Below are 13,140 nucleotides of genomic sequence, written 5' to 3'. Positions count from 1 at the left end.
GCTTCAGAATGGTGATTATATGACAACAGCAAAGGTAGATAATTATGTGGATGAGTAGCTTTGTATGTATATATTTCATGTATGTATAACATAACTGGCTTCCTCTGGAAGTCAGAATAACATTTAAAATAAACCATCATACAAGGCCATTCACAATCAACACCCAGACTTTTTAGAAGTCTCTATTCAAATCTCTGGTGAGATCAAGACTTCGAAGAGTTTTTGTAAGCTTTGGTTAGAATCTAGAAAATTCAGCTCTTCAATAGCTGCCACACACTTCTTTTCTACTCTTGCCCCTGCCATTTTGAATTTACTACCAGTTGATCTAAAAGAGCTCCTCCAATTTCACATGGGACTAAACACACTTGTTTATAGTCTATCTGAATTATTGTCCTCTGCTGACTTCCTGCTTGTTCTCTTCCTACATTGCTCTTCTTCCATCTCCTTACCATTCCTGACACCGCAGGCCTGGGCTCCCCACCCTTCATCTGTTCCTGGCTTTACTTCCTACTATACTTCTTCTATTTCTCCTAGAATAAACCAATAGTTTTTTTCTTGCCAAGGTGTCTCATTTAAAGTTCTCCTTTTTTATTCTCTCTACCTTGGTCTTCCTTTACACTCTTCCACTTCCTTCACTTGAATTTCCATGGTGCCGCTTTCTATCATTTTGTCTCTCTCTATCCTCGTCACCTATTTAGTTCCACTTCAACTCCTTCCATAACATTTTGCTTTTTGCTACCTCAAAGCTCCCTACCTCATGCTTTTACCACTGGTCCTTGTCCTTACAATTCTCCCTCATGGCTAATCTCCTAAGGTTTCTTCGTCCTTTCCTTTTCTACCCCATCATCCCACCAATACATTAAGCTAATGTGCACTTTGTTTATTCTTTATTTTGTTTCCTCGATGCACCATACTGTGACTGGCTTGAACCATTGTCATTATCCTTCCACAATTTTGCCTTCATTGGGTACTTGTTGGTTGGATGTAAGAGGTTAACTCAAAACATCTGTTTTTCTGTTGTACCACACACTAAAACGTATTTGGCTGAGCTGCACTGTAGGATTTCCCTGACCCCTGGATCTTGTAAAAAAAAAATCTTTATTTTTTTATTTTCACAATTCCACATGTATCCTGCAGAGGCCAACGAGCCCCCCTGTACACCTGCTGTAGTCCCACAGGAGCACAGGGGGCCATGATAGCTCCCATGAGTGTCTCCCTGGATTGGATTTGAGTGTCTTTGGTTGGTTGCCGCAAACAGTTGAAGGCTGTGTGTGGCAGGGGTTAAGCTGCCCATCGGGAGATTGGACACAGGGCTTGGCCACAAAGGGGTTTGCCTAGCTGCAGGGGTCAGACGCAGGGCCTGGCCTTACCTATGGTAATAAAATATTAGTTAAAGTTAGGACCATGTTTCCATGGAAAAAGCGTTCTTTGACTTGCCTATATCTTTGGCGCCAATTGATGAATCTTCACAAAAATTTCCCAAAGAAGTATGCCAATGATTCTTGTTAAACACAGAAAGTTTTAGGGTGCTCTGTCAAGCGGGAGCCGAGAAAAAGGGAGGGGGGGGTCAAAACACACACATTTCCTATGGTAATTCCTGTAGGAGTTTTGAACACAACCACAACCCGAACCGCTGGATGGAATTACACCAAAATAGGCAGAATGGTAGCTTTCTGTTTGCCGATGATGCTTTTTGTTATTTGGTGTAAATCGGTTCATACGTTTAAGAGAAATTAAAGGAAATCCAAATTTGTATATCTAGGTCTGCAGATCCTCCCCTATGACTTTGCGAGTAATAAGGGCTCGTGCAGCGATCTGAAGAGCTCAGATTGGCTGCCAAAACTTCAACTGGGAGTTTAACGCACACTGTAAGCAGGTTATGATCACTTATTCATTCCCCAAGCACCTCTCCTCCAATCATCAGATCTTTCAATAGTGGAGACAAAACATTATAGTCAATTGTGGTGCCAGACCCTCTACCCACAAAAGTTGAGAGCTGATGAATATCTACTACTTCAGTGTCACAGAAATTCAGAATGCCCATCTTCCTAAGTTCCTTAATCAGAACCCTGCCTCTGGAATCCTGAACATCATCCGCTGAGTAATCCACACAATCATACTCGAAGGGATTTACCACTGTACTAAGTCGACCCAACTTGGCATTAAAATCTCCCGACACAGTGGCACAGAATTCCAGCCCCACCTCCTCCATTCTACACTTCAACACCTGAAGAACGGAGAAGAGGGCCCCAATTTGACAATCCCCATCCCAGACAGCATTATAAAAATTTACCAACAAAACATAAAAATTGGTAGGAAAAATTACCCATACAGGCAATATAACCTGGTGGTTACAGTTTGAAAAGCAGCCACTATCTTAGAAAAGCGGATTAGGGTAGCCAGGCCACCCTTCGAGCGACCTCCAAGGGACTGTACAGCTGGGATTGCAAATCTATCATACCCATCCCAAGCAGCCAGCCCATCTGACCAGGTTTCCTGGAGCATAATAATATCATAATTAGCTACACACATAACCCAAGCCTGGTCAGATAACTTGGCATCATACCCCGCAATATTCCAAGAAATAAGATCACACTGCGGATTCACCCCCTCCAGCGCAGTCAAAGTCGTGGTACATTGTCAGTCCAACCCCTTCCAAGTCAGAGTTTATATTGTTATCAGCTCTCCTGCTGGTTGGCCGCAGGGCATTCCCGGCCTAGGGGGGGGAATCCTGCCAAATTCAGGAGAGGACTCAGCACCCAGTCGCATATGATTGTAAAAGTAACCCGGGGGGCCATACCAATTGTTCCTACTCTTGGAAAAGCTGGGCTATATGTGAAGAGAAGCCGTTGTGCCAGGCCAGAATTTCTAACATTTATAATAACACAATCCTCATTCCCCTCCCTTTTTTAGGCCCAACCCAGTCAATTCTTCTAACAAACAAAATGTCCTTGAGATCCTTACATGAAAAATCGCAGTTTTTACTCAGCCAATAGCCAGTTTTATTTTTTAATTGGGCCATAGATTCATTTACCCCAGGGGCCAAAACAGGGACATTTGTCAACACCACCACATAAGGGGCACATGCCAGGGGGAGTTCCAGACAGACCAACGAAGACCTTTTATTCAGCGGGTTATTCAGCGGGTTCTGATTATACTTTCCATCTTTCCATTTTTTGTTGCCAAACCCCCCCCAGCTGCCACAGATTCATAGTCAGGTTGCCTGCTGCAGCTGGATCCAATCACAGCCCCCCCACCCATTGGTGTGGCGGTAATTGAAACCAACGCAGTCTGAGCACAAGCGCCTTGGCCCCCAAAATATGCTGGATTATCCAGTTGCTGAGGCATTTCCCCCAAAATCCCAGCATCTTCTTCCTGCAGAAACGCCTCCTCACTTGGTTGAGACAGACCGTTCGGGGCCTCGCGTCCCCCCATAAATTGGCTCCCTTGGCTTCTTAATTCACATAGCTGAGAAACTGCTTTTTCTATGGCCGATAGTTTCGCCACAACAGGAGACAGATTACCCTTGATCATCTCCTTAATTTTTAACAATAAATTGGTTGCATCGCAATCCATAAATTCGCAAGTTTCAGGGCCACTATACAGCTCCTTGGAGTTATCCGAAAGAGATGCTTTCATTTTGGGCACCGTTTTCTTTAGTATCTTTTTCTTCCTTGGGGAAGGGCTACACTTGTCCAAGGGGCAAGCTAGGGAAGAGGGCAACAAGAGCCTTTTATTTCTTCTCGAATGCCCTGGGTCACCGGAATCCCCTATTTTCTCAACATGGTCGGGCTCTGAAACAACACATTGGTCTCCCCCAGGATGGGCCACCTCCTCCACCAAGCCCTCAGTGGGATCACTATCTCCTGAGACATGACGCCAATCCTCCATCTCCATAGATAGCCTGCTCTCCGCCAGATCAATTTCCTTAGTCACAACCCCAACAGCTCTAGCAAGATAGGAGTCTACGCTACCCTGCCTGCCACCACCACAACCACTCATAGCTCCAGTTAACTGGCCCTTTTTCCAAACGATGGCCCCTCACTAGACGAGGCAGCAGAAGTCACAAATAAAAACACAGTCTCTCAGCCAAATGGTCTCCAGGCACTGGTAAAATATAATAATAAACACAAAACTCACCATTCACAGAAAGATGAAAGGGGGGGTTGCCCAGCCCAGCCTCTGACGGTCGATGACAGGCACAAGACGGGCCCTCCCTCCTCCTCCTCCAGCCAACAGCGAGTCCCTCAGGGTCGAAAATGCCACCTCTTGTATCCCGTGCCGTGGGAGAAGTGAAATGCGCTATACGCGCTTCCGGCCTGGCGACTCCCCCTGCTCCAGCCAACAGGAAGTCCCCCAGGGTCCAAAATGCCGCCTCTCGTATCCCGCACTGCGGGAGAAGTGAATTGCACTTCCAGCCCGGCAACTCCCCCTGCTCCAGCCAACAGGGAGTCCCCCAGGGTCCAAAATGCCGCCTCTCGTATGAGACATTTTGTGCAAGTCTATCTATACAATGTCCCCACATGTATTTTTTTGTGAGTTGACAGGATATGCAAAAACATGTGTGATGGCAACAGGATAAAACAAGTGAGACAACTGGAGTTTAACTATATCCTGGACCTACAGACCATATAGCCTACAGTTCTGAATAAGGATAAAGAATTACAGATGGATGGAGTGTGATCATCTTTCTTGATGTCCAGTGGAGTGGGATTACAGGAAACGTGGGCGTCCTGGCTATATTTGAGCCTCTTCTCATATAGAGTCTCCAGCTTTTCATGGAATCAGTTGAGAAAGGGATAGGCGGGGTTCCCTTCACTATTATTATATTTTGTTACATATGTTATAATGACATTACATTGGATTAACCTTTGATACATATTATTACTTATAACTAAGGGACCCCCCTCTTTTTCAATTTCTCTCATTCATTGCTTAGTTTACTGTGTTAATGATAGTTTAAATTAGTATGTGCTAACCCCTCTTATTAATTGTAGATTGCCCACTGGGGCCGTATTTCTGGTGATATGCAATATAGTAATTATAAAATTCCAATCAAGATATAACCTATTTGGTATTCCTCTAATTAGGACTCACCACTGTCAAGCATCGTTTATCATATACACAGTTCCGAATTGTTGTCTGTTTAGTTTTCTCTCACTTTTTTGTTGGTGATTATACTTTTGTTTATTCATTTTCAGAAATTTGTATATATTTTCACTTAAAAAAACAAAGGTTACAAGGACGTTACAGTTAGGTTCTGAATTTACTTCACACCAGAGAAATTCAGCAGTTATAATTCAAGTTATTTCATGTAACTATAACTTGCGCCAAAAAGGAACTATAAAATACTGTAAAAAACGAAGGTTCAAGTGACATTATAGTAAGGTGAAAATGTTGGTTAAATGTAACGTTTTAAACTACAAAAATTGAAATCCATCAGTTATAGCTAACTGAAGTAATGATAAGTGATTAGTGATGTCATTTCAGATATAATCAGTGATGTTATCCGTGATGTCAGAGAATATGTCATGAGTGATGTAATACATGAGGTCATAAGCAGTGCATGGAAAGGACACAAGTTATAGTTACTTCATTTTGTAGAAACTGGTGGTTTTCAGTATTTATTTTAGTTTAAAACTTTGTGGTTTGACATTTGCACCTAACTATAAAGTCACTTTAACATTTGGTTGTTTTCAATGGACCTTTAAATGTAAAGTAAGATATTATTCCCAGGCCTGGCTATAGTTTTACCTCTTGTTTTTTAAGTACATTTCTGGATTTATGTAACATAAAATTAAAATATGAAGAGATTAAGAGTTCAATTATCTGTGAAATGGGTTGGGATTGCTTGTTTTACCATAGTTCCTTTGATATAGGATGGCAGGTGTTGAAAGGCAAAGATGGCATATTCAGTAAATAAAATAGGTTCATGTGTGGAAATATCTATTGCAGTCATGCTGCACAATGGATTGTGAATCATGCATTGTGATTCTAGCTGTGGATTGTTTGTGATGACCAGTAGGACCCCACCCAGAAACTTTTCACTGTGTGTTCCAGTAGGAGGCCTCATGGATCATGGTAACTGTGTGACTCTGGGTGGCTTTGTTAGTATGTGTGGTTATAACCATGGTTTCAGATATCAGATTTATTGTATTTTATGTAGTCATCTCATCCTGATGTTTTTTCTGATACTAGATTTCCTGCTTATGTACAAATGTTTTATCATTAAATATTTGGTGAGGTCAAGATTTCTCAGTGCTGCCTTTTGAGTGGGCACCAGAAGGTTATAGCACATAATGGGTTTAATCAGATAAAAATGAAGTTTTATGAGTACAAGTGTTTGGGAATAACTGAAAGTGCAAGTTGTGGAGGCTCTTGTATAGAGTTGAGCCTTTATCTTTTCTTCTATCTCTAGCCAGTCATTAGTATCACCAATTTCTAATAATGTGCTTAAGAGACTTTCAGAGGAAATATATTGTGAAGTGCTTTCTAGAACTGTTGAAATGTAAAGTACCATGTAGTACTACCTTTGTGTAAGCTTGTCAAAAACCAGAACCACTTTGATTGGTCACAAAAGTTGAGTACTCTCCTGCTACCTTGTAAATCACAAAATCACAGAAAGCCACACACCTCCTATTCAAGTTAACAACAATATTAGGATAATATGCATATGGCATTTAAATCTGCATAGTCTTATGTTGTATAATTGCACTCAGTCACTTTTAATGTTAGTATTGTCTAAAGGGTGAATGGCGTAGATGTCATAACCGCAAATATAATCTCTGGCCATGAGCTTAACAACATTTCCACTTGCAGTGAATTAATAAACTGACAGAATGACAAATACATTCTCATCTTTTTTGTTAGAGGTTCTTTTATAAAGTGCCTTTGTGGTCCCAAACACTGTGATTTACAAAATCACAGTGTTTGCTCCCACAAAACTGTGTTTATTAATGTACTGAACCATGTATATGAGTTGGAAAAGTCTTTCCAGCTAGCAACAAAGGTTCTGCAACTTATTACAGGGACTTAAATATCCAAATGCATATTTTATGTCCATTAATAAAGTATTGATAAAGCATGTTCACCAATTCACTTCATGTATTCAAAGAGGTTATGCTTACATGTTTACCTCTATATCACCATGAAGCGAGAGTACTGCATTTATCAGTGATGGGAATAATGTCATGGAGTATTCTACTGAAATGTAGGAATTAACATGGCATTATCAGTTGGGAAACATGCTACACCATGGAGGAGTACATGGTGTCTTGAATATGCTGTGGTCATATACGGGAAGTGTTTTGGTGTCTTGTGTATGTAACCTGCGAGGTGTATCTTGCTTTGACGCACATGTCATGTAATGTGACGGAGGAGGAGGTGTGACAGGATGGCACTAAAAACAAGGACGAAAGGGGAAGGAGACAAGTAAAAGAAGCAGGAATGTACGCGGATTGTCTGTGTGAAAGGTAATCTAGTTTGGGGGCAGGGTGACTAAAACATATAGCCATACACTACACCAGTCTAGTCCAAAAGTGTGTAGTCAGAGATGACATTATGGATGTGCTGCTTTTCAAAAACGTCACGAAATGTGGATATTTCTATTATTCAAAAACCAAAGGCATGTAGGGGGCTTCAATCCTGTTCAAGGCAATATGGCATCCATCTCAGAGGCTGAAAAGCTTTACTCTACCAGTTTTAGCAATCATTTCATCACTGGAAATCAGATTATGGAATCATGTCAGTGCAACACAGTTGATTTATATGTATTTACAATTCACTACTGGAAATTCTAAAAAGCTACACCAGCAAAAGAAGCACTGACAGAGCCAACAGAACTTAATTTGAATAGTGAATTGCTTTTAAATTTGTCTGCAAGCATGTTGTTTTGTGTGTGGTTGTTATAAGAGTTGTGCAGTATACCAGCCAACTCTACTGAATTTAAATATAGGCTACTATTTTCATAGAAAACTACAGCCTACACATTTCTAGGAGTAATCTTACTGAGATCGGGAAGGTTGTGGATTGATTCTCTTAACCAACGTTCTAAAGACAACAATGCTATAAAAACCATGTAGTACCTTGAAATGTATTCTGTGCAGCAGCTGCTGGAGTTAACTTTGTACCTGTATGTTGGATGGTGATACAATGTGTTAGTGAGGTTTGAACTAGGCCATAGCTCTCAAAAGTCACTCTTTTATGTCCCTGTATTTCTCAATATGTCACTGTATCATATGGGCCACGAGTTATAGTTATCTTAGGGCAAAATTTATAGTTACTTGCGATAATCTAACTATAACAGGAGAACTTCTATGGTTTGGTACTTTAAAATGTGAGCCTCACTACCACGCCCCTGTACCCTTTGGTTTTAAGTGCATTACTTTGTTTTTTAATTTTTTTTAGTTCCTAACTATAACATCCCTGTAACCTCTGTTTTTTCAGTGAAAATATATATATATGTATATATATATATATATAAATATATATACATATATATATTTCTTTTTTTTGAAGAAGGAAATAATGGGCACTCGCTTGGTCAAAATTAATTTTTCAAGTATTCATTCATTCAATACAGCAAACAAATGCATTTCAACTACGCATCTTTGTGGACTTCCTGATCAAAATAGTATGAAAGTGCTGGGAGAAGTCACCTGCAAGCCAAAGGAGAGGATCACTCCAGCTGGAAAGCTACCCCTGGATTTTCCTGGACTGCACAGGTGCATTGTGGAAGATGGAGCCTTAGCCCCTGAGTGGCAATTCAGAGTTTAAACCCTTGGCCAGTGCTAAAAGAAACCTATATCCCAAGGGAACCAAGAAAAAACTGACTAAGGCTCTTAGATCAGCCTGCAACAAGTTCCTGATGTCCAAGAGGTGCCTCTCTGGTCTTGGGCACTTGGAGTGCTGTCTGTGCTCTTAAATTAAAGCTTTTGGGCTCTTTGAGAACCAGTCAGTTCACTCAGGAATCGTGCTCCTTGCACAAAGGATTAGCACAAGTGGCCTCAAGATCATCTCTTCACACAGCAAGTATCACCGTTTGTGACTGCAAGGCTCCAGTCCATCCATCTGCGAGCCGTGGTGGATCTTTGCACCCCATGAACCTCCACCAGCACCGATTTCCTTGCTCCCACCAGCTGTTTTACCATGGGACTCTTGGCACAATTCTGAGAAGGGAAATCTTCAGCAGGACCTACCCGGGACTGTATCCGTCCACACTCCATCTCTGTCGGCTTGAACTTTTAGATTTGGCCTGGTCCAGTGCAACCACAGAGCCTGGTTGATGTTTTAGGGTTTTAAGTGCTATACTACAGTATATATTCTTTAAAAAAAAAATTCTATCTCCGATTCCCTACATTGAATTTTTGTTGTTGTGGTGTTATTTTAAAGAAAAAATATTCTCTATTTTTCTAAGTTGGATTTTTATTGTGTTGTGGCCTTTACTTATATGCTGTTTTGATGATATTGAATGCTTTACACTACCTGTCCTCTGAAATTGGCTTCACTGCTCATTGCCAAGCTCCCAAAGGTTGAACAAGGATCAATGTTTTGAAATTTGATTGAACCTTGATTAGTAATTGTGGTATTGTTACTAGCTGAAGGTACATACCACCACCTGCTTATAAGCCCTTTCCTACAGTGTGGGAATGCAGAATAGTAGAAATGTTGTTATGAATCAATTGTATCTCCATTATCAGCTTCCAATTCAACTAGTGTGCAAGAAAGATCACTTTTCACAGATTGCCCAATGAATCTCATAACCCCTAATTCAGAGATGTGTAAATTCCCACTATTCATAAACTCAGTAACTTGGGATCATTTAAAAAATACATAGGTTTCCTTCACACCCATTTTTTATTCATAAGACTGTAAACATTTCTTTATGGATGGTATACGAATAAAAAATAAATATTACAAGCTGCGGCTAAGTTGTTGGCTTTGGTGTGTTATTGGAGTCAACATACATAACCTACTATTACATACAAATACATACAAATATAACTATTATTCCGGCGACCAGAAGAGCCAAACAGATGTAACGGTACGTTACATTTGTAATCCAGCCATTAGGGCCAAAAATGACAGATTCAGATTTTGTCACCAGTTGCTAATTTTGTCTAAATATTTATTCCATGGTTAGTTTCTTCTTTAAAGCCATGAGAAACTTATATAGTTGGCCCTCTTAAATCAGGGCCTATGTTTTTATTAGCTGTGCACACATGAAAAAAAATGTTTTGTTTTATATTACAGAGAAAGCTGAATGACTTGGATACTGACTGGCACACAATACATTATTTAATCCTGGAGTTAAAGGCAAAGCAAGCTGCAAAACTTCCCAGTTATATGTCTACCAGTGTGGGTAAGTGAAACAAATGGAGACTTACTTAATTATCCCAGCCAATATATTTAATGTGTTAAGCAATTATTTATTTGTGTTGGAATGGGTAGTCCAACTCCCTCACATTGCTTAATACAGCTTGATTTTTAACTGCACAATATTATTGTGAATTATTTAATTTCAAACCTGTAATTTGTAAACTGCCTAAAATGTACTGCATTTGTTATCACAGGTGGAGACGCTCAGGCCCGTTTTGACCTTAGGAGTTCAGAGGGGTAAAAGGAGTTAAAATTAACACTTCAAATTACTTAACAGTATAACCTATTTGGTCACACATTAACTCTCGGGGATTAAAGTTTAGGGGTGAATTACAAAGTTAAGGCCAAACTTATGTAAATGAGTCTCTGAAACATGCTATATATGTACAGAATCAAGGTGAAGTAAACCTTCAAATTAAATTGTATTAACATAGGGCATGCAAGACTCTCAGTTGCAGCAATACAGAAAATGAGAAATAGGATTTGGTGGTCAGAATACTGTACATATCGCTGTCTTCTTGCCTAATCATTTGAAAACTATTTTAATCTACATATCTCAGCTAAATTATAGAACAAATCCTAATTATCGCTCAAAAAAATAAAGGAATAATAAAAATGATCGGAAAGCGTCAGCATAGCAGAAACCTCAGTAGAGGTTCTGTTAGAGAAGTGTGCGTAGCATAAAGCCACTCAACCAGATTAGGAATGGAGAGGACTGTACCTCTCAAAAGGGCAGATTGAAGAGCTCCTAGCACCTCCTTGTGCCATATTAGCATAATTTTTTTTACACTGATGCGGCCCAACGAGGCCAAAATTGCTCCGCTAAATTTACAAAGTGCTGCAATGCATGCATTACACCACTTTGTAACCCTTTGCGCTACACTATGCCTGCGCCAGGCATAATATATGCAAAGGGGGCAATCCCCCATTAGAGGGGCCAAGAGATTTCTCTGCATCATTTATTCCGGCACATTTAAAGCCTGCTCAGAGCAAGTGATAAAAGGAGGCACACCATTGATTAGAATAGGCCTCTATAGGCTTTGCAGGTTTAGTGTCAACATTTTTTACTCTAATCCTGCAAAGCTCGGGACTAGCGTCAAAAATATTGATTCCAGTTCCCCTAACTACCGCCATGGTGCAGCATATCTTAGATACGGCGTACACATGGTGGCGTTATGGGCTGCTAAGGGTCGCAAGAAAAGTGGCTCTACACTGTGTACAGCGCATCTTTTCTTAAATCAGGCCCTAAGTCTCTGGGGAATCTGCTCTCACCAAAGGGTAAAGGGTTCTGCTCTTATTTAGATGAAATAATACAAATTTAGACCTTGCAAAACCTTCGAGAATCCATGTCATCAACATCAGTAGTTTTCCATCTCCTGTGAACAATTGGAATTTGCAACTCCCTTCAAGTTCTCATCCCACAAGTAAAACATCAGGATGACCTTTAGAGCCTCTAGGAGCACAGCACACAAATTGGAGTCTTTCTTCTCAGTTCATTAGCGCACCCTTTGTCCTTGCCAAAACTACCTCCTGTATCCTACTATCTCATCAACTATAGTCTCAGATGGGTGCACCCACAAATAAAGAATGTTACGTGAGCAAGCTCTAAAATGAAGGTTAGACACACAGAACATTTCAGGCCTTTAGTCGAGCTAACTTAGTATGATCCTTTAATGAACATTCAAAATACATGACATTTTCAATTAATATCTCAACAAATTAAGAATAAACGTAATTATGTGTAGGTTCATCATAATATCTTATTCAAAATACATGAATATAAATGGGTATACGTATTACAATCCAGAAAGTTAAAATCACCATTTGAACACACATTTACATGAATTATTAATCTTCTACTTCTAATGGCGGGGGCACGAGTTATAGTTATCTTAAGGCATGAGTTATAGTTACTTGAGATAACTCTAAAACAGGTGAATTTCTATAGTTTTGTACATTTAAAATGTGAGCCTAACTATAACGTCCCTGTAACCTTTGGTTTTGTAAGTGAATATATATAATATATATTGCCCTGGCTGGCTGTTGTTTTCTTGTGATCCTGCATCTTCCAGTATATATATATATATATATATATATAGATATATATATATATATATATATAAACAATATTTTTCTATTTTGTACGATATTAGTGTGAACCTATATTTTTTTACAAAATATTTGTACTTACCATTATAAGGAAAGGGAAACAATATTTCTGTAAATGATATTGTGGACACAATATTTTTCTAACACAATATTGTTGGCTCTGATATTGTGTCAGTGATCCCTGTACACAGTTTGAGCAAATGGATAAATGTCCTGTTTTGCACAGTGCTTAATTTGTGCTTATTGTTTCCGGTGCTGAGCACCGGCACTTATTTTTGAGGGCCGGTGCTTATTCTTCTACCTAAAGCATTTGCTGAGAGCAAAAGACACATAAGAGAAAAACGAAAAAGCGTCACAATAGGAGAAAGGAGAAAACGCCAGAGTGAGCTAAGGGTACAGAAAGGGTCTTTAAATGGATTGAAGAGGTCCGAGATGGTTCAGGATTACGCTGCTTCAGTATTCCGTGCTCGCACTTTTAAATGCAGCAGATGCGTGTTTAAGAGGAGGGCTTTGGGCACTGGCACGTTTTTATTTACAAATTAAGCACTGGTTTTGCAGTATCTCAGATGACCTATATTAAATATATTTAAAGGTTTCTCCTGTGGTTAAAATCTTTTTTGTCTCTAATATGAGGAACCATTTTGTGGGATTTTC

The 13,140-nt window shown here is 39.9% G+C and overlaps 1 protein-coding gene across 7 annotated transcripts in view; it reads left to right on the top strand.

The window, feature by feature from the left end:
- The window catches only part of DMD (dystrophin), a 6,960,831-nt gene that overhangs the window by 4,172,177 nt on the left and 2,775,514 nt on the right, over positions 1-13,140 (top strand). For all 7 annotated transcript variants that reach the window (XM_069204753.1, XM_069204756.1, XM_069204758.1 and 4 more), the window contains one exon: positions 10,252-10,360. In XM_069204753.1, coding sequence (XP_069060854.1) covers positions 10,252-10,360 — 109 coding nt within the window. The remainder of the gene's footprint in view (positions 1-10,251; positions 10,361-13,140) is intronic.

Source organism: Pleurodeles waltl, chromosome 8 (genome assembly GCF_031143425.1).
Source record: "Pleurodeles waltl isolate 20211129_DDA chromosome 8, aPleWal1.hap1.20221129, whole genome shotgun sequence".
NCBI lineage: Eukaryota > Metazoa > Chordata > Amphibia > Caudata > Salamandridae > Pleurodeles > Pleurodeles waltl.
This window is presented reverse-complemented; position numbering and strand designations above follow the sequence as displayed.